At 36.8% G+C, this 21,950-nt stretch overlaps 1 protein-coding gene across 6 annotated transcripts in view; it reads right to left on the bottom strand.

Moving 5' to 3' along the window:
• The window catches only part of grb10b (growth factor receptor-bound protein 10b), a 63,400-nt gene that overhangs the window by 21,069 nt on the left and 20,381 nt on the right, over positions 1-21,950 (bottom strand). For 2 of the 6 annotated variants that reach the window (XM_043260661.1, XM_043260659.1), the window contains exons 3-5: positions 21,107-21,200; positions 13,433-13,640; positions 11,706-11,847 (exon numbers count right to left, since the gene is read on the bottom strand). In XM_043260661.1, coding sequence (XP_043116596.1) covers positions 11,706-11,847; positions 13,433-13,640; positions 21,107-21,200 — 444 coding nt within the window. Of the gene's footprint in view, positions 1-11,705; positions 11,848-13,432; positions 13,641-20,963; positions 20,992-21,106; positions 21,204-21,950 lie in introns of those variants that run through there. The other 4 variants (XM_043260658.1, XM_043260657.1, XM_043260662.1 and 1 more) reach the window with 3 other exon arrangements.

The following is a 21,950-nucleotide window of genomic DNA, read 5'->3' on the forward strand; positions in this document are numbered from 1 at the left end:
GAGATTATGTGTCAAAATTCCAAAAGGAAGTCAGAAATCAAACGTTACATCCAACTTTATTTCTAGCAATTTCAAGTTCATGTCCCACAGTTCCTAGAAAAATGTCTAAATTGTGAGTTTATATTTCTTGCAATTGTGAGTATATATGGTGTAGTTCTGAGTAAAAAGTCTAAATTGCATCTTTATATTTCATGCAATTGTGAGATTTTTTTTATTCAGAAACTTGCTTCCATAAAAATAGATGAACAAATTATATCAACAATTAAAGAATTTGTAATCATTTTTATTTTTATTGTTTTGGGGATTTTTTTTACTATATTTATCAGCAATTACTTTTGGGTAGTACTGACATGTGTCAAACTGACTATAATAATGTCTTCTATCTATTGTGACAAAGATAGTGTTTTTGACTTGGACACTCCTATCAGACGACACAATTCCAAAAATGTAACTGCGACCATATGATTAACCTTGAGCTAAAATAAGCCAGCACTGCCTTTTGGTTACAGTGTCATCTCTGGTGGACCAAAAAGTGCTGAGCTTGCTTTACAACTCCGACTGTAGTCTTCACCACACTGAGGTTTTAATGAACTACAAAAACAACTGATCATCATCAAAACACCCCCACACAAAGGAGGAGAGGACAGAAAGAAAGAAAAAATAAACAAGGTCAAAAAAAGGTTAAATGAATAAATAAACTTTCATAACTTTTACTAATAATGACATTACTAAGTCACGTAATGAGATTGCAAAAACTTTTTACGTTTTAACAAGATGAAATGTTTTCTAGAAATGTTGAAATGTTTTCTAGAAATAATTAAAAAATGACTGTGAGAAATGCAGTGGGCTCAAAAAGTCTATGACCCAATCGAAAATGGTGGATTTATTAAAAAAATACAAAGAGTTACCTGGATTTGGAAAACACTGTAAAACAAAGGCAAAACAGTTCATTTGTGACACTGACTACATTACATGTTTTGAGTCTCAGTTGGCATATTTCTTTGTCAAAAAAGCTTTCTATTTCATCTGGGCCAGCAAGCGGAGGAACAGAGGACCTATATATAGATCACACGGACACTATCAGTGTGGATGAATCCCTGCTGTCCGATCCTTTGGCCCTTCATCTCGCTCTCAGCCACACACGTAGGCACTAACAATCCAGTCCTGAATGGACAGCCTCTTTAGCCTTTGGTATCCAACTGAGATAAAACCAAAGAAGAGCCAAATATTTCCCCAATAGGACCAGGGAGTTTAATTGTGTCCTTGGGCCACAGGGCCGCTCATTCAGCCAAACAGCAGATCATTGTCTGTTTGGGGACGAAAACCCCGCACACAAAAAGAATGACATCATTACTTTTGATTTAACAGTCGTTTCAGGGCAAGCAGCACTGTACCAATTCTTCCCATTCATGCCACCCAGACACTAACTCCTCCTCTCCATAGCCAGAGGAACTAAAGGCCATTCACTCACATGGCAGAGATCCATTTCACAGTTAAAGGATTCACACAAAGAGATTCTGATTGATGTCTGATGAAATCTAGATATGTATGATGCAAGCTGGGTCAACTTCCTCTAGCTTAACCTTCATCTGTCACATGGCTTGTTACATGTGGGAGCTTAAAGTGGATATCCGTTGCCCTTTGGACGTCACTAAAAGAAAATTCACTTGACAAAGTCTTATACAAGAGCTTTAGCGTCATTCTCAAATTTGAACTTGAACGCAACACTTCTGGCTTTGATCCCATTGTATTTCCAGGCCTTGAGAAAGACAGGGTTACATGAAAGAAAACATTTCATGTAAATAAATTGCTGAACACTGTACAACAAATGTAAGATTTTCAACATTTATTTTCATGACTTTACAGTATGCAGGATGTTTGACTGACAGGTAATCTGACCAATTATAATGCAGAATCCACCATTTTATTCTAACAAACAATTATTCAGTAGATTATTCATCCTTATTTCATGCTACAGTATGACAAGAGGTAGAGATGATTATTTACGTGCCACTTGAACAGTGATCTGTAACGACATGATCCAAAAAAATTGTCTTCATTTTTTCATTTCTTAAAAATAACATTTGAAAGCTGAGACTTGTTGTTGAATATCTAAAGTAACCTGTTATCTGTCTTGACTGTCAATGTGTTGTCAGTGTCTTCTCTGCTCTGCAATACATTTTTGTCTTTGCGAAGGGTAAAATCTATCTACGCAAGATCGATTTTTGTAAGTGCATTTATGCGTTTCCAAAATGTGACAACCCACATTGCTAAACCTAAGTATTACAAACTCATATGGCTTTCTTTCTTATGCAGAACATGATGTGCATGAACCAAGTAGGTTTGACTGAAGTTCACGTTTGAGGTTTGTGTTGCTATATTTGTTGCATACACAATGTGTGTTCACGGATTAATTTTTTTTATTTGTACAGATCCTCAAAGGAAGGGGTGGGAAACATGCAGTCATGCAGAGTAAACCTAATAAACCCTAATAAATGCATCTGATCCAGCTAATCAAGTCCATCAGGATTATTTGAAAACTACAGGTACGTTTATTCAAGAACGTAATGCTTGTTATTCTTGTTTGTGGAACACAGTTTTTCAAGCAAACACAAAATAATAAAAAACAAAATCTATGCATATCATATTTTTTCCCAATATGTTTCCCTTTAGGGTACTCCAAAGATTGCAGAGTGCATAAACTTTCAATCTGGTTAAATGACTCATCCCCTGACTTTATAGACAAAAACAGTTTGTATTGTAATACAAAATATTGTTTTGTGAAGAATGAAAGCCATTAAGTTTGGAACAACATAAAAGTGAGTAAATAACGACATCATTTTCATTTTTAAGTGAACTATCACTTAAACAAATGCTATGAATTAGGAATGAGCAATGGTCAATGACCCAGGCAATAGGATTATTTGGTTGCTCTTTCATGAACAGATGGTGATGTGGGACAAAGCTATAAAACATTTCAAAAGACTGGCTTGTCTTGCTCAGGCACCACATCAATCACATTGGTTTAAAGGGTCATATATTTAATTTTCCAACTTGTCAAATATCATGTTTGCTGATGAAAAAATGGCTTTGCAACTCAATCATCTTCAGATAAAACAAACTTCTTTGTCTCAACAAGTACTGAAATATCTGTGAGCCACGTACTAAAGGAAGCAATATATGATATGAGCTTACTTTTTCCATAAATTCTTTCAAAGTTTCCTCCAAGGATTAAACAGTTAACCTCTGGCCTGTGATATAGCTGAACCTTTTTGAAGGGTCCAGCTCTCAACCATCATTAACCAGAGTACTTGGGTTTTGAATGGGGTGAGGAACCGACTGGAATGAGATTCTCAAACTGAGCCAGCAGAAGAATGAGGCCAAAGGTGAAAGTGCTTATACATTTAAAACATGGAATTCTGTACATTACTGTCCACTCTGCTTCACTAAGTCTTCGTAATAAACCTTATCTGGGGAAGCACCACTGTCACCAACATATTAGTTGTTCTTTTTTTGAAACGTCTTTCAAAGAAACTTTGAGTGGACAAAAAACAAAAAGTTGTGATTTTGTTCGATCCTTTACACAGTGCATAAAAAGGAACCCGAAAAGAGCATAGCACATATTTGGCTTTCTCGCTGTCTCTTTTTCTTTGTCCTATTTTTTTTCTTTTCCTCTGAAAGACATGCATTCCTGCGCTCCAGATGAGAGCCTAAAGGCTGACGGCTACGTGCAGTATGCGTGACCTACATGAATCCAGCTGCTCTATGCTGACAACTCTGAGCTCTTCAGCTATAAGTCTTCAAAATGCTGACAAAGCAGTTCAGGGCAGAATCACTAACCCTGGTGAACAGGAAGGATTTAAACTATAAGGAAAATAGTAATGAACTAAGAATTATTTGCGGATAATAGTTTGAAAACTACATGCTCTTGCGTTCCAGATTTATTAAATTTGACCCATATATTATAAACACATATGGAATCATGTTTCTGTAGTACCTTATAATTCAGTGATCTTTAGAGGCTACAATGTGACCGTAGGTCATGTTCAGGAATGCGCTATAGTCTCCGGGTCAGGGAATCAGGTTGGGGTGTTATTAGGTTCACTGGGGTCAAGATACCTTAAGGACAATGGTTTATGGCATTGCACCTCAGCAAGACAGAATTAGTATATTGGCAGTGTGTATTCTACGTCTTGTTTTAATTGGTGTCCTTCTGAAGGAACTGCTTAAATCACTGTTCTCGGTCACGACTGTACTTAGCAGCTAGTAATCCAGGCAGGCTGTGACTTGCTCAGTGGGCTAAAGGATAAAATTGGCTCTTTGACTCTGGAGAAGCCTTAGACTAAACCACAGCCTGGCCAGTCTCCAAGCCAGCATCTGTCAACAGCTCTGTTGTGACTGGTATCAGCCCAGCAGAGAGAATCAAATCCGCTCTGCAGATTTTATGCCCAGGAGCTCACCTGGATGTGTGATGTGACACGTACACACAGACACCACCAGCTTAAACCAGCACATACTGCATCATCACGCGGGTGACCGGGAGGGTGAAAAGCTATCTGTAATACACTGACGTGTTACAGTTCTTCCTCGCTATGTAATTTAGCTGCAATATAATAGGAACACCTGACAGACATTTCTTAAAATAACCTTTGAGGATCCTACACACAGCTCAGATCTGAGCTCATTTTTTCTTGATCTTGTAATTAACGTCTTCTAAGTAACATGTCACATAGCAGCCCTGCATTTCCAAAAGTACCAAATCTTGTATAACCATGCTAGTACCATATTATATCTAAAACTATGTTGGAGCACAATTTAAATGGCATGGTGAATGAATATGGAACTATGGTAATATCATGACACAACAGTTTTTTTGTTTGTTTTAATACATTAAAACACATGGTAAATAAATATGGTTTACAATATATAAAAATACTGTTACTGTTATAGCCATGTAAAACAGTAAACCTGTTTTTTGCATGTAACATACTGTGATATTATTTCAATACCATGACATATGTTAATCATAAAGCATCATTTATACCAAAGAATTATGATTTTATGAAAATGGTACTATGGTAATAGACTACAATGCATATTGGGTTATGTGTCATGGTAATACCATGGTATTTTTTTACATACTTTGTTGTACAATGTAAATATGGTAGTCACAAAGTTTTTTATGTATTATGGTAATGTCTTTGAAACAATAGACAGTAGACTTTTCTTTATCTGTCACAATATGAAACACACATGGAACTCTGAACAAAGGGAGGCCTGAGGCTTGTCAGAATACCAGAGTTTTATTTACCCCTCTAAGACCATGAAATGAACCAGTTGTGGGTTCAGTGCCCAAAGCTGGAGGATCAGAAAATTGATTACAGCACTTCCCTTTAAAATAAAGTAAAGGTCCATACTTTCTTGGCATCATAGGGCCACATTTCTGGATGAATTGGTACCATAACATGCACACACATAACATGGCATGCATAGTGGAATAACCACAACCCATATGGATAAACCTTTGAGGTGGCAAAACTTTTTGTAGGTTCAAGCCATGCACGATTTGAGTTATCACCACTATGTCCTTGAGCAACACACACAACCTCTGGAATAGCTACAATGGTAAAAGGGTCTTGGAATGCAATGCATCTTGGAAAAATTATGATCACATAACTAAAAACCACACTTTGTCAGGAATGCAAATGGCTACATTGCATGTGTACTGCATGCTGATGTTTGACAGCATCAGAGTATTGCCTACTAACGAAAGATAAAATCATTGTACCGAAAGGATTTAAAATTTTGCCAAAACAAAATAAATACAACACAATTCTGCATTTCTGATTGGCCTTGTAAGGCCCAAAACATGAATGCTGTCTATCATTAGGTTAACTCAAAATGCAATCATCTCATCATGTACCTAATTTCATTCCATGCCCGTATGACTTTCTTTTACAAAAGAAAACATTTTGAAAATTGTCTTTGAAATACATCCTATTATGCTCCACAGAAGAAAAACTGGTTCCAAACTATTTATTGAATTATTCACTAAACCAATCTGTTCAAAATGCTGACTCATTCAGGAACAAAACATGTGGCTGCTTTTGTGGGTGAATCATCGAATCCTTCACTAAATTGATTTGCTCAAAAAACGTGAATTTACTTGAATATAAAACACCAGTACTGCCTTTCTAGGAGATGTGCAACTTTTCTGCCCTGGCTTTGTTGGTAAAGTTGTTTCACTGGTAAAGCAGAACCAGACAAAAAATTATATATGCAGCATTATTTGTAGAAACAAGATGGTAAAACTTTATTGTACAATTACACCTATTAGTTCCTATTAGCATGCATATTACCAGAATATTAGCCATTTATTAGTGCTAATTAAGCGCTACTTAAGGTCTTATTCTACATCCCTAATCCTACCCAAAACCTAACAACTACCTCACTAACTATTAATAAGCAGCAAATTAAGAATTTATTGAGGGAATTGTAGTTAATAGTTAAGTGTTGCCTATTAGTTTAGTGTTATCAGCAAGATTAATATAGACAAAGTAATCCATGGAAATGCATCAGTCTGAAAAGCATATACACAGGGAATACAACAAACTAAACAATAAACTTAATGATAATCAGAAAGCAGGGAAACATACTTAGAAAAAGAAGCTGTGTCCCAACTGAAAGGGGTCCCTACACATGGCAAGATAACTGTAGTAACATCTTAACATGCCAATTTGTTATTTAAAGACAATATCTTGACATACCAACTTCATAAGCAACTTATGTAAGGGTCCCATGTGAGTCAACAACCTGATAAAATTTCAGTATAATGTCAAACTGCCAACCATGTTTTTGTCTGAATATCAACACAGCTGTACCTGTTTTAATATTTGGAATAACTCTTTTCATGTGATATTGCTTAAATAATACCTCCTGCTGTGTGCGACAAAAACAGACACAATGATCTCAGACCAACTGGAGACCTCTGCCCATACCACACCTCAGCTACTACAGCTAACCCAACACAGTAAGCACTTCTTCTCGTCCTATCTCAAGTTGTGCCGTACTGTGTGGGCTTGATGAGCCTGCGAGCCCTTCCCTGTTCTGGTTTATTTCCAGCCGCTTACCTCACCCTAGAGTAAAAATGCATCAACACATTAAAGTGAGGTAAGATACTATTAAGCATATTGCTCATCCCCTTATTTCAGTTCCAGGCCTTCTCGGTGGGTGCCAGAACCTGATGTCAGTGAGTGCTTTAAATGGATTAAAGCCTACATTTTACTCTCTCTCTCTCTATCTCTTTCTCTCTATATCACTCTCTCTCTCACTGTGCTGTTGTTGTGTTTCTGATGAGGGTAGAAGATTCTAGAAAGGAGTAAACCCTACTACAAGTCTGTTACAAATAAACTTTAAAATAAACTTGAGTCAGGTAGGAGACACAAGAAATTTGTATAATTTCTGAATTTGCAGAGCCATGGCATGCTGTCAAAAGGCCGGCTGGCTTGTGGAAGTGTTCTGGTTCGCGTGCCTTCCGCGTGGGATCTGGGAGAGCAATGGGGGCCTGTCAGAAAGCGCCCGCAGCTCGGAAAATTCTGTAAACACAAAACGTCTTGTTTCTTACCAGGCAAGCAGGCCATCAGACATCTGCACTTCTTTGAGCGTGCATTTGAGAAAAAAAACTATCCAGGGGGTGCAAACCAGAGGCAGCTGTGGGAAGGTAACATGTAAAAGAGTACAGAAACCAAATTCATAACACATATGATTTTTTAGAATGTTCTATGTTGCCTCCATAAAACACTCTGCAGACACTTACAGTGGTCCCAAAGTGTATTTGAAAACACATGCCAAACTAGTGTGCGATGGCAGGAATGGAATAGCATAAATAGCAATGAATAGTTTCAATGTGGCATTTATTTTAATGAAAGAAAGCACAACTGTGTGAAAAAGAAGTATGCTTAATTTTACTGAATGTGTACTTTTAGTGTACTTCAAATCACTAAAAAAATAGCAATAATGTGCAGATAATTTAATGAATTAATAGACTAATTAAGTGTACTTAAAGATAGTACACCTTCATGACTGTTTCATAAAACACTTAAGTATACTTTTAGTGCAATTTGTAAATGTGAAGTTTTTTTAAAATAAGTTTGTAGATTTTTAATCATTATGGCTTATAATTTATTTCTTCAAAGTGTCTTCTTCTCTGTTGAGCAGAAAAAGAGAAACGTATGTTAAACCAAATAACACACACTGTGTCCACAGGGATCAGTGTTGGGTTTTATTTGTTATTTATATCTTACCCTTGGTCATATCTGTTTTTGCACTTTAATTTTTTCACAGATGATACACAAAACCCTACAAAACTCAATACGTACAGACCTAAAAAACTCTTTTTTTGTCTGTCTATTTGTCTGATTCTCGAATATTGGGGAATGACCCTATTGTGGGGAAGAGGTGATTTATTGTGTGGGAATGAATGGAAAAAAAAATGCAACACTGGCATAAATAAAACACAAAGTCACAAAGAAACAAATGTGCCAAATTCCACACATGTGGTGAGACATGGCTTTACTCAAAACAAATGCCATTAATTGACTTCAAAATCAGTCACTCTATCCCAGCCTAGCTCTACTGCCTTAAATCAATGAAAGCAACCATTGTTGCATCAAGATGCAATGTCCTTGAAGCTCTCTACAGTGAAAATACCAAGCTGCACTCTGCTGTATAAAGTTGCCTGATTATACATTTTACCATTGGCTGTGAGGTATAGGATTTTGTAAGATTTTGTGAGCTATAAAAATCCTACTTTTTTCTATTAATTTTTAATGACAAATGACTACACACATCTACAATCTTATATTTAAAGGAATAGATCACAAGTTGAAGCAGAAATATCAGAAGGTTATTCTGTTGGTTTCTTTTTAAACTACCTTCACTGTCTTTTTGTGTTTTTTGGAGTAAGACAGTGGTCACAACAGAAATGTTAATTCACCTCAAGGTTAGATTTTTGTAATGCTTTATTGTGTGGTTGCTCTGTGAACTTAATAAACAAACTTCAGCTAGTTCAAAATGCAGCAGCTAGAGTTCTTACTAGAACAAGAAAGTATGACCAAATTAGCCCAGTTCTGTCAACACTGGCTCCCTACTGAACACTGAATACATTTTAAAGCTTGCTAATTACTTATAAAGCCCTAAATGGTTTAGCTCCTTAGTACTTGAGCGAGGTCATATTGCATTATATAGTCCTTCACATCTGCTGTGTTCTCAAAGCTCTGGTCATTTGACAATACCTAACAAAATCAACTAAAGGCAGCAGATCCTTTTCCTATTTAGTGTCCAAATTCTGAAACAATCTACCTAACACTTTTCGAGAGGCAGACACTCTCTGTAAATTTAAATCTAGATTAAATGCCCCTCTCTTTAACCTGCCATACTCATAAAACACTATTGTATTTCTATTTAAATTCAAATCTCTTAAAGAATTATTAGGCTACATTAATTACATCATTCAGAACCAGAAACACTTCCCATGACATACTTCTAAGAAGAATGGTATCTATGCTAACGTTTTATATAATGCCGCTAATAAAGTTTGTTTCATTCTTATTACAAGGTTACCTTAGCCACCCACAAGTCCTCTCCTCTTATGTTGCTCTTAGGTTATGTAGACTTATGTTGCAGCCTGGGATGAAACCATTTGACGATTATTTCACCGGTCCAGAGGAGAACTGGCCACCTGACTAAGCCCGGTTTCTCCCAATTGTTTTTCTCAGTTTCTGTCACAGATGGAGTTTTGGTTCCTTTCCACTGTCGCCTTTGGCTTGCTTAGTTGGCAAAGCTTGACTGATTGCACAGACATTATTAGAAGAGAGATAAACTGGATGATGACATCACTGAAACATCAATGAATTGAGTTATTGTCCTCTTGCATTATTGACAATCTATTTTCCTGTTTCTAAGTAAAGTTGACACATTTTATTGCATAATGTGCAATATAAATAAAGGTGGTGACTTTTAAAAAATATAAGGCATATAAGGCATAACAATACACCTCAATCAGTGTTTTCAATAGCACACCCTGGTTAAATAGGATGGAGGTGATTTAATTCTGACGTGTTGATATGTGGAGCTCACATCCTTTGTAAGCACAATGTCAAGTCACAGGTCATGCAACAAGTTTTCATTTCTCATATTCCAAAATAACTTCAACACATTCACTTCACATACAAACAACGAGCAATGTGCTCGATATCTTGATAACATTTATGGACATCATCAGTCACTGACGAATTGTCAGCTGGTTTAAATGACTTCCAGGTGTTCTTCTAGGTTGTTTTCTCTTTTGGACAGACCAAAAGCCTTCGCTAGCACTTAGACCCCTACTGGGTTCCATCCACAGGACAATAAAAGTAAAGAGAGAGGGATTAGGGTAATTGATTAATGTCTGTAGCAATTTTTACGGTAACATGGGGACCGTGTTACGGTAACAGACCGTAGCCCCATATGGAGCTGGTTAGCCTGGAGCAATGACAAGGCTTTCCAGGAATATATCAGGGCCTCAGTCAGCTAACACTTGACAGCCAGGGGTCCTGAAATAGCTATATATACACACACGCACACAACAGATGCTCACACACAGAGATCCATACAATGTATGCACAGTTTATACAAATGCATACAGGTGCCGGCACATCATCACAGACACACGTGCACACATATGACTATCAAAAAAAAATCATGATCTAACATTGTGGTGCATATGGCATTTGTTTTGATAAGTTACATGGTGGTCCTTATATAGGCAGTTTGAGTTCAAATCTGTCTTCCATCATTTTCTGATCACACCTCTTCTCTTTTTTTTATATTTTCTTGCCACTTCCCATCTGGCCTATCCCATTAATGTCTAAAAGTCCTTTATAAATTCCCAAAAAGATTTTCATTTCATTTTGGATGAAGAATAAGGGGACATACTGTACATGTGGACATAACTTTTTATTATTACTGTAAAAGATTTAATGTAGGAATATGAGTCACACTGTAGAGGAAGTGACAAGTTTCTTGGAAAACCAGTGTCTAGACACACGTTAAACTGAACTGCAATTCAGCACATTTGAAATGACACCAACAACCATGTCACCCTAACAGTAACATTTACAAATTTAATAAAAAAAATCTTTGAGAGGTCTTTCAAAGTAACACTAAATAACCATACAGAAAAGAATAACTCACAGAAATGGCATCTATCACTTTTTACCCAACCCCAATGTTGTTCTAACCCGGTGTGCTTTTAATGTCTTCTCAGAAACACAAAAAGAATGACAATTTTTAAGAATCTTTCTACAACTTTTTTCCATAAATGAGAGTCAATAGTGACACCCCTCCATAAAATAAATCAATGCACTCTGATGCATTAAACTGAAGCCAGTGACACTAAACCATCATATGCAGTTCTTTTGGACTGCTTTTATGCTGATTTAACTTTTCTACTTTTTAGTGGTTTCTGGAGCATGACCGTGGTCAGCATGCTTTACGAAAACGGGTTGCACAAATTTTCTTCAGAATTTTTCCTTTTGTGTTCCATGGTAGAAGAAAATCATGCTGGGTTGGAAAGACATGGGGGCAAGTAAATAATGTCAGAATTTCCATTTTTGAGCAAACTATTCCTTCAAGAGAGAGAGGAATAAAAATAAAGGGTCTCTTACATATTTGCCTGAGGGTTGACACTGAGGTAAGGAGCCAGAGCTGAGTGTAGGGGAACTGGCAGGGCTGCAGAGTTCAGGAAAGGGGTTAGGGATGGCAGGTAGAGAGGACGTTCGGTACTGTTGCTCCTCTTCCTGAAGTCTTCTGGAGGAATAAAGTAAAATCTCAGATTTAGGGTTATATTGGGAACATGAAAAGAACCTTGTTTCGCAAGGGTATTACTGTCGGACTAAAATGGTTGGTGGCTTTGGCCAATCATTAGCATTTAGGGCCATTTTTTCAAGTCAGTAGTTGGCGAGTCCTTTTGAAGTGGAGATTTCAGAGGAAAACTGAAACACACGCACAGACATTAATGCCTTAGATTTGAGAGCGTGAGGGAGTGCGTGTGATATGGAATTCAGAGCTGAAGTCTGAACAGTAACCTCTGAATGAACCTTCGCTTAAGTGAACCCTCGTTCACAAGCTCGTTATGCTCAACTTCCTGCTCTGATCCACAGCTGAGAGGGAAAAAAACGCTCACCAAATGGAAATAATTTATTCTCAGAGGTTTCAGTATAACAGCAATGGAATAACAGAAGCGCCACTCTTGATGGAGACAAAGAAAGCCAAGCTGAAAAAGATTGTAGTGTTGTTTTGGAAAGATTTTTTTTGGAGTTGTGTAGTAATGTAATTTGCACTGTATATAAAGCGCCTTCCAAAAACATTTGGACATTTACGCCATTATTTTTCGGAAGGTGATTTTTATTGTATGCAGTCACTAGGAGCAATTTTTAAAAAAAATAGGTTCATTCTCCAACTCCCCCAGAGTTAAAAAGTTGAGGTTTTGGCTATTGCCAAATAAGGCAATGGTGCTTTTATGATTCATTTCATTTAGAAATCTATTGTTTGATAATTGCAGGCCAATTAACTTCATTTATGGGGGGTTATGAAATGGCTCTGTTTTATCTTTTTATTATTCTCTGAGGTTCACTTACAATGTTTTCAAAATTTAAAATAAAACAGTTTAGAAGTAATAGGCTTCTTTCTGTTTCTTTTTTGGCACTGGACAACATCTTGTTATCTTCAGAGCATCTTTTTTTAAGTTAGACTTTCATGTTCACTTCTCTCATAAACACTACATGCTCTAATGATTGGGAGGCAGCGATGCAGAAGCAGGTGCTGATCCTCCGCAGTGGAGGTCCACACTTTTGTAGAGTAGATTTTTTCAGACTGGCTTCAATAAAAACTGTTTTAGACTGATGAGAAAGATCTGAAATTTTAAAAAGGTTTTTATAATCCATTGATTGCTTATATGTTAAAAGATTAAGGGAAATTTTGTTTCTCAGTTCATGCCCCCTTTAATAACCTTTGAAATGGTGATACCTTTCATTTTTTTGTTTTGTTTTGATGTCAATGTGGCTATAGTGACTAATTTCGGGCCATTTTGCTGATTGCAATCGAACCAACAGGAACTCTGAGGCAGCCAACAAACAATGTGTTTTTGCATGGCATTAACAATTGTTAAAAACTGGTGAATGAAGGGCACCATGATCACATATGTACACATATGTCAACTTTTTTAGACACTACCCTGAAGTAGGAATTCTTGAAAGTAAAACCAGCGCAAACATGCCAAAAAATAGTACACAAACTAATTGCAGCTCCATAATTAGTTTGCGTACTATGAAAAGGTTCCAATGGTGGGGTCAGCATCAGTTTGTGTGTGGGTATATATGTGCTGGGTTTTCACCTGACAGCGAGGATGTGCATGGGCTGGGACCGGCACAGTCTCTGGTGCGGGGAGGTGGGCTGAGCCTGTGTCTGATAGGTGGCGGAGCGATGTGGTTGGCCGTTGTGCAGCAGTGGAGTGGATTCTGCCTGTACACTGCAAGAAGTGTACAGACTCTCAAAGGACGAGTTCATGTCATTCACCAGAGCCTCCAGATCCACGTCATCTTCTGGAGGGAGAGAGAAACAGAGAGGAAAAAAATGTAAGATATAATAAGCACTAACTTTTTATCACACAAACAAAAATTGACTAGGAGGATGTTGTATCAAGCAAATTTAGAATGTACCATGTGTGATCAATAGTAAATATTTTTTGTCCGCAGGCACTGAGCATTGATATGGACAACAGTTACAGTCACAGTCTTTTTACTTTACTTGGCATTGTATCATGTTTTTATGATAGTATTATGCAAAAAGCATCTTTGATCGCACCTATTATAAATATTTTTATAAATTTCAGAAATGCATTTTATGATTACACCACTAGAGGGCAATTTAATACACTCACATATTGTAGTGCAGTCTCACACTTTCAGTCATTATCTTTTAAAACAGTATCTGCACATATTTTTACTTTTTTGTGATTTACATGGCACCCTACGCCTTGCAACCTGTGCCCTCTGAAGGACCTTTTTCTGAAAACCCATCAGATAATCAGATGATCAGCTGATGTATTAATAGAGACAGGTAAGCCCCTTCTCTACTTAGAGATCCTGGAGAGCTAAGATACATTCACACACTCAGGCTTTAGCACAGACTGAAGTCACGTCATGGGGTAAAAGGGACAAAGGTCTTGAGTATGAATTATAAAATAAATTATAATAATAATAAAATCAAATATTACATTTGTATTGACAAAAAAAATCTACAGCTTTGTTTTCACATTGCATTTTTAGGACGTGCTATCTTTTGAAGCACAAGTCTAACACTAGACTCAAACTAGTTTATTGCTCTGGAGACAGTTATGATTGAAAGATTGTTTTAACTGAACATGGCTTAACAGCATGAACAAAAAATCTGAACCACATTTCTGGCAAACATCATACATGATGCAGTTCTGCTTAATAAGCCCAGTTGTGTAATATGTGCAATTCTAACTGTGCTTATAAATCTAAACTCATAACCTCAATAATTTAAAGGGCAAGTTTACATACGTTATTGTCACTTGTAATTTCATGGAATTACAATGAAAGGAGACTTGGGCTTTAAAGCTTGATATCTTGAAAAATGTTTTGAAATTAATTAGAATAGAATAGAATAGAATAGAATAGAATAGAATAGAATAGAATAGAATAGAATAGAATAATTCTGAATCTCCTGAAGCTGTGCGTGATAAACATCATTTATCATTTTTTGATGATTGATAATACCAGATAATTCTACCAGATAACAATTCTAACTCAAATTTTAGCCTGTCACTTAGGTTTGTAATTACTTGGGATGAGTACACAATCATTTGTGTGTGTGTAAATAATTCCTTTATGGCCTGCTGTAAAGGAGACACTCACATTTAAAGAAACCTATTTTGTATGTCCAGCAGAGGGTGCTAAAACAAACAAGTGGATACATATCATAACAATTTACACAGGACAAATCTTTATTTGACAACTTTTTTTTTTTGGACTTTGCAAATGCACTGTCTGTTCTCAATTAGCCGCCAGTGCGACTGCAGGGGCATGTTTCAGAAAATAACTGTCCCAGACAGGGTGTTACGCAGGCACTCTGGAAGAAAACACACCTGATGATTCGTAAAAACAGACAGGAGACTATTAAAGACATAAATCAGCCTGTGGTAGAATATCAGATTCATCACACAACTCACTGACAGTAGTTTCCAATAACCACACTTTCAGTTTGTTTGAAAAAATACATCGTTCATGTCATCCCAAACCTACAGTATATGGTATTAAGTATCATAAAAAATAACATTAACGTATAAATCTAACCATAGTTAAGTAATTAAAACCTAGCAGGCGTTTAAAGATTTATCCATTTTTTGAATCAACATTGTGGATTAAGGTTGAATCACTGTTAAATATTCTTTCAAATTTAAGCAATTCAGGAAAGAGATGCCGCAACATCTTCATATTTGTAGGGTAGTCTATTAAAATGTATATTTTAAAAGTTATTTATAAGTATTTTGTTACCGTTCAGCTCAAAATAATGATTTCTCTGTGAATCAGACATTGTTACTACTCTCACATACGCCCATGAATGTGCCACGGGGTGAGCCAGATTAAACCAGAAGACTTTGAATATAGTGAGTCATATGCACTGACAGTCCCATCACTTACATTATATTAAAAAGAGCAGGGTATTCTATAAACCTCAACTGTTTTGATCTAAGATGTGAGCAATTTGTCTTCTATGGATGAGCCAAAAGCCGACAGAAGAAAGTTCAACTGTCAGTTGTCCAAAGAAATTCTGAGAACAGAAAAAGCATGAAGCAAATCCTTCAACTTCTCCTCAGGTAAGGGGCAAGTAAACAGTTCTAAACAGAAAACACAAGCACGTTAAAATTTAAATCTGCTATTTTTCTCAGGACTCATCCCAAACTTCTCTGAGAAATGAATGATTCAGTAGATCAGCTCCTACAGCTCGGTGCTCAGCATTCAGCAAGTGCGGAAAGCAATGCAAACTGACTCAGCAGCCATGGGAACACTGCATCAAATGTACTGTTTTATTACCGTGTGGGAAATCAGCTGATTAAACTAATGCTAACCGTATTTGTGAAAGTAGAGACTGCGGCGCCAGAATCTGATTATAGTCAAGAGAGCTGTTTGAATTCCAGGCTGAGGTAAATTGAGTTCTGCCAACTTTTTTGCTACTTATACACTGGAGCGGTTGTAGCGCTGGAGCCGGTGCATGGCTGCTAGGGATCCGACTCATGAACCAATCAATTCCAGTGAAAGAGCCTTGACCGTGTTTGTAGATCATTTTTTTTAAAATACATTTTCCGTAAATGCCACAAGCAAGATAGGACAGGATTTTTACCTAGTTGATAATGAAATAAATTAGTTTTCAATGGACTGGGAAAATAAAATGGTGGGAATCAGTTGGCTTTTTACACTGATTTTAAAAAATAACAGAATTAACCAGCCCACACAATTGTTCCTCATTAAAGCATGCAAACACTCAAACCGTGTTATTCTGGCCTATTGATAAAAATGGTTCTCAAACAAAGTAGTCTAATTCGACCCGCATTCCTGGATGAAATGACAAAGAAAGATAATTATTATCAAAGAAAAACACTGAATACATTCAGTGTTGGTGTAAAGAAAAGCACCAGTAGATATAGCTACATTAATAAAACATTTACATGCATACATACATATACGAATAATAAATAAATGCATTTACAGAAAGAGATCATTTAGAGTCCATTTATTCATTTAGACTAGTAAAAAACACATGTTATTTTAATCTGATGTTCAAGGTTCAAAGAGTTGATAAAGACATTGTAAAAGCAATTACAAAGTAGTTTAATCCAAATCTTATAAAGAGATCTGTTTATTATATCTGATGTACACTAATTAACATACATATATAGTGTACATCAGATATAATAAACAGAATCTCAACTGTGTTTGTATAAGAACAAACCTCATTGGTGCTTGGGCATCTCTATATATCTATAGTTGTATTCCAAAGATGAACTTAAGTCTTACAGGTTTAGAATGGCATTTGCATAAATGTTTTTGTTCATTTAAACATAGCTTGTTATAACTTAAAAGCAGCAAAGGGTGATGCTCTGAAAGCACCCTGATATGCCATTGATTTCCATATGGGTTCACTTTAGCAATGGTGTGCATGAGCTAATTTACCACAGTGTTTCTGGTTCAGTGGCATAGTGACAAAATACATTAAGCTGATCTGCTTTTGAGGCTGCTGATTCTTTGCCAGAAACAAAGTGGTTGAATTGGTTCACTTATGCCAGAGGCTGGTTAAGACAAATGCAAAAGTTTTAAAACATGTTTTACAGCACCATGTTTACGACTGAGTCCATTAGACCATCCAGCTGGTGACAATTAACATGCAAATTGTGATTGAACAAAGAGACGGCGTACGAAAAGGAGAAAGGAGGAGTTGCTTGGGCAGGATCGCCCGTAGAAAACCCGTGGGGGGAGATATGTGCCTCAAAAAAACACACACGGATGTATACATGTGAAAGGAGGCAGTGGAGCTAGTCTTTTCACAGATATAGTCAGCACTCTAAAGAATTCCCAAGTTGGCCAAACAATACAGTGCCTTCATATAAGCACCATACAGGAGGGGTGGACAGGAGAGAAGGAGGGAGATATATAGGGTGAGGGATTCATATAGAGAAGGAGTAAGAGAAGGATCAGAAATATGAACCTGAGTTGTGTTTTTGACATAATAATGAAGATGCAGGGTGATCCTGATCCTCCAAAATTTAAAGTGAATGGGGATGGGATATGTCACGTTCCAGAAAAAAAATACAAGAACATCATTGAAAGTGTAACACTTTAGTTCAGGGACCAATTCTCACTATTGACTAGTCGCTTATTAGCATATTACTAGCATTGGCTGTTTGTTAAAATGCATATGACAATACTCTACATCCCTTAATCCTACCCCACAACTAACTTTAACAACTACCTTACTAACTATTATGAAGCAATAATTAGACATTTACTAAGGCAAACGTTGTACTTAAAGTTAGTTTAGTTCACCCAAAAATGAAAATTAGACAATGTTTTACTCACCTTCTACGCATCCTACGTAGGTGTATATGACTTTGTTCTTTAAGATGAATTCAATCAGAGTTATATTAAAAATTGTCCTGGCTCTTTCAAGCTTTATAATAGAAGTGGACGTTCTGTTCAACCATCAAAAGCAGTCAAATAAAGCCTACGCATAGACAGCAAAACAAAACGCTGGTCACAAATTAGAAGCACAAAATGAGGATTTGTAAAGAAAATGTCAGAGGATTTGTAATATAAGCCAAAAGAAGACTGGTTTAAATATGGCAAAGTAAGGAAACTTTGTTTCCTTTGCTCCTAAACAATGGTTTTACAAATTTTGCTCCTTTAAACAAATGTAGGATCTACGTCCGAGCCATCCACTAGAAAGGCAGTCTCTCAAGAACGAGTGTAAGACAGTCAAGTTACATAAAACTGTTCATTTCATGCAATAATTTACTACAGGGGGCCTTTGTTCAATATATGTTTTATATGGATGCTTGAGCTTTATTTCAACACTTTTGGACTGCTGAACAGAAACACCCGCCCATGTCATGACCATTTTTAATATAACTGGGCTTGGATTCATCTGAAAGAAGAAAGTCATATACACTTAGGAAGCCTTGTGCACATGACCAGTTTAAACCAGCTCATGACCAGCTAAGGACCAGCTTAAATCAGCCCTGATTCAAAACATACCTAACCAGCACGTGCTGTATTTTCAACAGGGAAATAAAGTGTGGCCATTAAAGCTAGTCAACAAAACTGTTAACAGCCCAGCAAATATCAAGCCTATGTAAAATCCATGAAAGGAAATTTTTCTTCCAAGATGTCCTTCCAGCAAAATTCCTAATAAGATGACTGGATTACATCTGTGGAATTCTGCCATATGAATTTAAATGTGGCCAACGTGTGCTTTTTTTGCTTGGAATAGCTAAAGTAATGGAACTGTACAGGGAAAACGGTTTAATGATAGTATCGCATACATTGTATATGAGAGTTAAAGAGTCACATAAAAAATAAATAAATACATTTTGCCAAATACATTTTACATGGTTTGTTATCCTTTTTAACTGTGGAACGTGATTGATTTCGTCCATGTCAGTGGTATCCAAATCTCTTTAGTTACCAACATTCTTAAAAGGAGAAAGAAAGCTATAAAGGTTTGAAACAACATAAGTATCTAAATGACTCAAATTTCAGTTCTGTATGCCACTTTCGTGTACTGCTTTCTCTAACCAGTTTTGGTGTGCGTGTAAAATTAGTCAAAGTGTGAATGATGGGTAAAAAAGGCCCTGGCAGTCAAAGAGCAGAGCATAAATAGAGAGAGGAAAAATCTGTGGAAACTGGGGATCAGGGGCTGTTATTGAGAAACATCAATCTAATCAGAGTTTCATATACCTCACCTTCCATAATCTTATAAGCCCTATCCGCCTACCACACTAAAACCTCTCATTCTTCTAAAGAATGCAGTGCCCTGGATATTGCTGCCCAAGGGTCCATCAGAACCATGCAGCGAAGGAGACGCACTGCCCGGAACAAAGGAATACCTTGAATAACTCTGCAGTGGTCCGATCAAGCCTTTCGGTTTCAAAGCCAGAACTAGTAAATATCTCTAGATAAATATCTCAATTAAAGCTATATAAAAAGTTTATACTTAAAACCCCATGACTGCTAGACACAAAATAATATATACATGCAAATCATGCATTGTTACTAAAAACGTAAGATGAACAAAACTATAGTAAAACATTTGCTTAGACCGGTCAAAGGTAATCCAATTGAGCTAAAAACCCTACAGTGTCACATTTCAACAAAGCACCTCAGTTTCGTTAAACTTCATAAGCCAGTTAACTTCATAACAAATAACAGAGCGTGGTCTTTTACTTTATTAAAAGATTATAAGTATTTGAGAGGTTTCAAGATGTAAAATCGTAGCGTCACACAGGATTTCGACACAGCAACAAATATTCTGGCCTCAATCTGAGATTTGACGTACAAACGCTTCTCATCTATTCTTAGCTGCATTCCGACATCCCAAAATAAGACCTTTGTTGCCACAGTTTGTTGTTTTCAATGGAGTATGAAAACTGCAGGGTCAAAGAACAGACATGGGAACAAAATCTTGCTATTTTTCTCATTTTTTTTTTTCCCTTTCATTCATATAGTTGCGTGATAAGAGTGTTTACATAGCCAGAATAAATGTGTTTGAAATCCGCAAATCAAAAAAACTGTATATAAAGCGGTCGACGAACGCCCCTCAACAAATACAATATTTTAAGAGCCATTAAATCATTACAGCCGATAGTTTAGCGTAGTCACAGCTGTGAAGATTTTGTTCCTAAATGAAAAATTTCTGCTCCATTTATTTCAATGACAACATCAGATTTTCAAAAAAATCTTCAACAAAAAAAAAACTTCGAGCTCTACCTCCCATGCTGAGGCGATATTGTGCTTAAATCTCATGCTCCAAATATCGTGCCTCTGTATTTTTGTATGGCACAATTAGGTTGGAGGCTTAATGAGTGGCACCCTGTGTCTTTACAAATCAAGCCTTTGAACTGCTGGACTGTTTACAGCGGAATAGGCCTGAATATAGATCCCAGTTTGAACTTAATGAGCAAGTCTCCAGCTATAAAAGGCGTCTACGACAGCCAGCCCCCACCCAAGTCCAAGTGTGTGAGACAGACGGTCCCCGCCCATAATCAAGTATGCACACGCATGCTCACTTGTTAATTGTGTGAGTTATTAACTAGAAGCAATTTTGCACATCTATTAAAAACGCTTTACCTCTATTTTGGATTTTAAGACCATACTCCTTAACCACAAAAAAAAAAATGATGATAATACTTTCATTAAAAACACTGGAGTCAGGGTATCTTCTTTTTTTAAGAAATTTATAAAGTGTGCATGCAAATTATTAGTCCACTGACCTTGATGGTTGGGTGAATTCCGATTGGTTGACTGCTGAAAACCTGGTCCAATCAAATCTGCCTGTCTGTGATTGGCAGCTCGGTCTACTTTATCCTGCTGAGACAGAAGCCAATAAAGCGGTCATGCTAAAAGCATTTTTTGACATTAGCCACACCACTCTTTCTCTCTCTAACACACACACACGTACAGAGAAAGAGAGAGAGAGAGAGAGAGACAAACACACAAATACACACACTTTTATTATCCATGAAGGAATATATCAGTTTAAAAGCCTGACAGAACAAGCCTGGAAAATAGGAAATCCCTCCAAAATGTTGTCTAGGAATTTCATCATACTGTAAATCAGTATTTTTGTACTTTCAAAAGTAAAATATAAAAATCATTAATGCAAGGTACATTCACTAGCAAAAAATATATACCGAGATGTATTTGAAATACTTAATAAAAATACCCTGTACTTTTGGTATCCTAAACTGGTAATGTTTAATTGGAACCACTAATTTTGTACTTAATGTACTTTAATTGTGAGCAAGCAGTCCCGAGGCCCAACTGAAGATATGCTGAAGTTTATTTGATTGTGCTGATAGAAATAAATAAATAAAAATAAAGTGGAACTACTGCAAGTCCACTTTAAATATCTTACGAATACGTTAATGTCTGATGCGTGTTAAATGCATGAAAATGGATCCCGTCTTTATTCTATGAAGCAATTGCCCAATCTGTGATGAAAGAGAAGAGAGGAGGCCCTCTCCTTGTCCTCAGAAGCCCCCCTGCCGTATCCGGGGAGGGTCACGGCCGTGTTTACAGGCTATGAGAAAAACAGCACCATCCAGACGTGGCCCT

This window comes from Puntigrus tetrazona, chromosome 16 (genome assembly GCF_018831695.1).
Source record: "Puntigrus tetrazona isolate hp1 chromosome 16, ASM1883169v1, whole genome shotgun sequence".
NCBI lineage: Eukaryota > Metazoa > Chordata > Actinopteri > Cypriniformes > Cyprinidae > Puntigrus > Puntigrus tetrazona.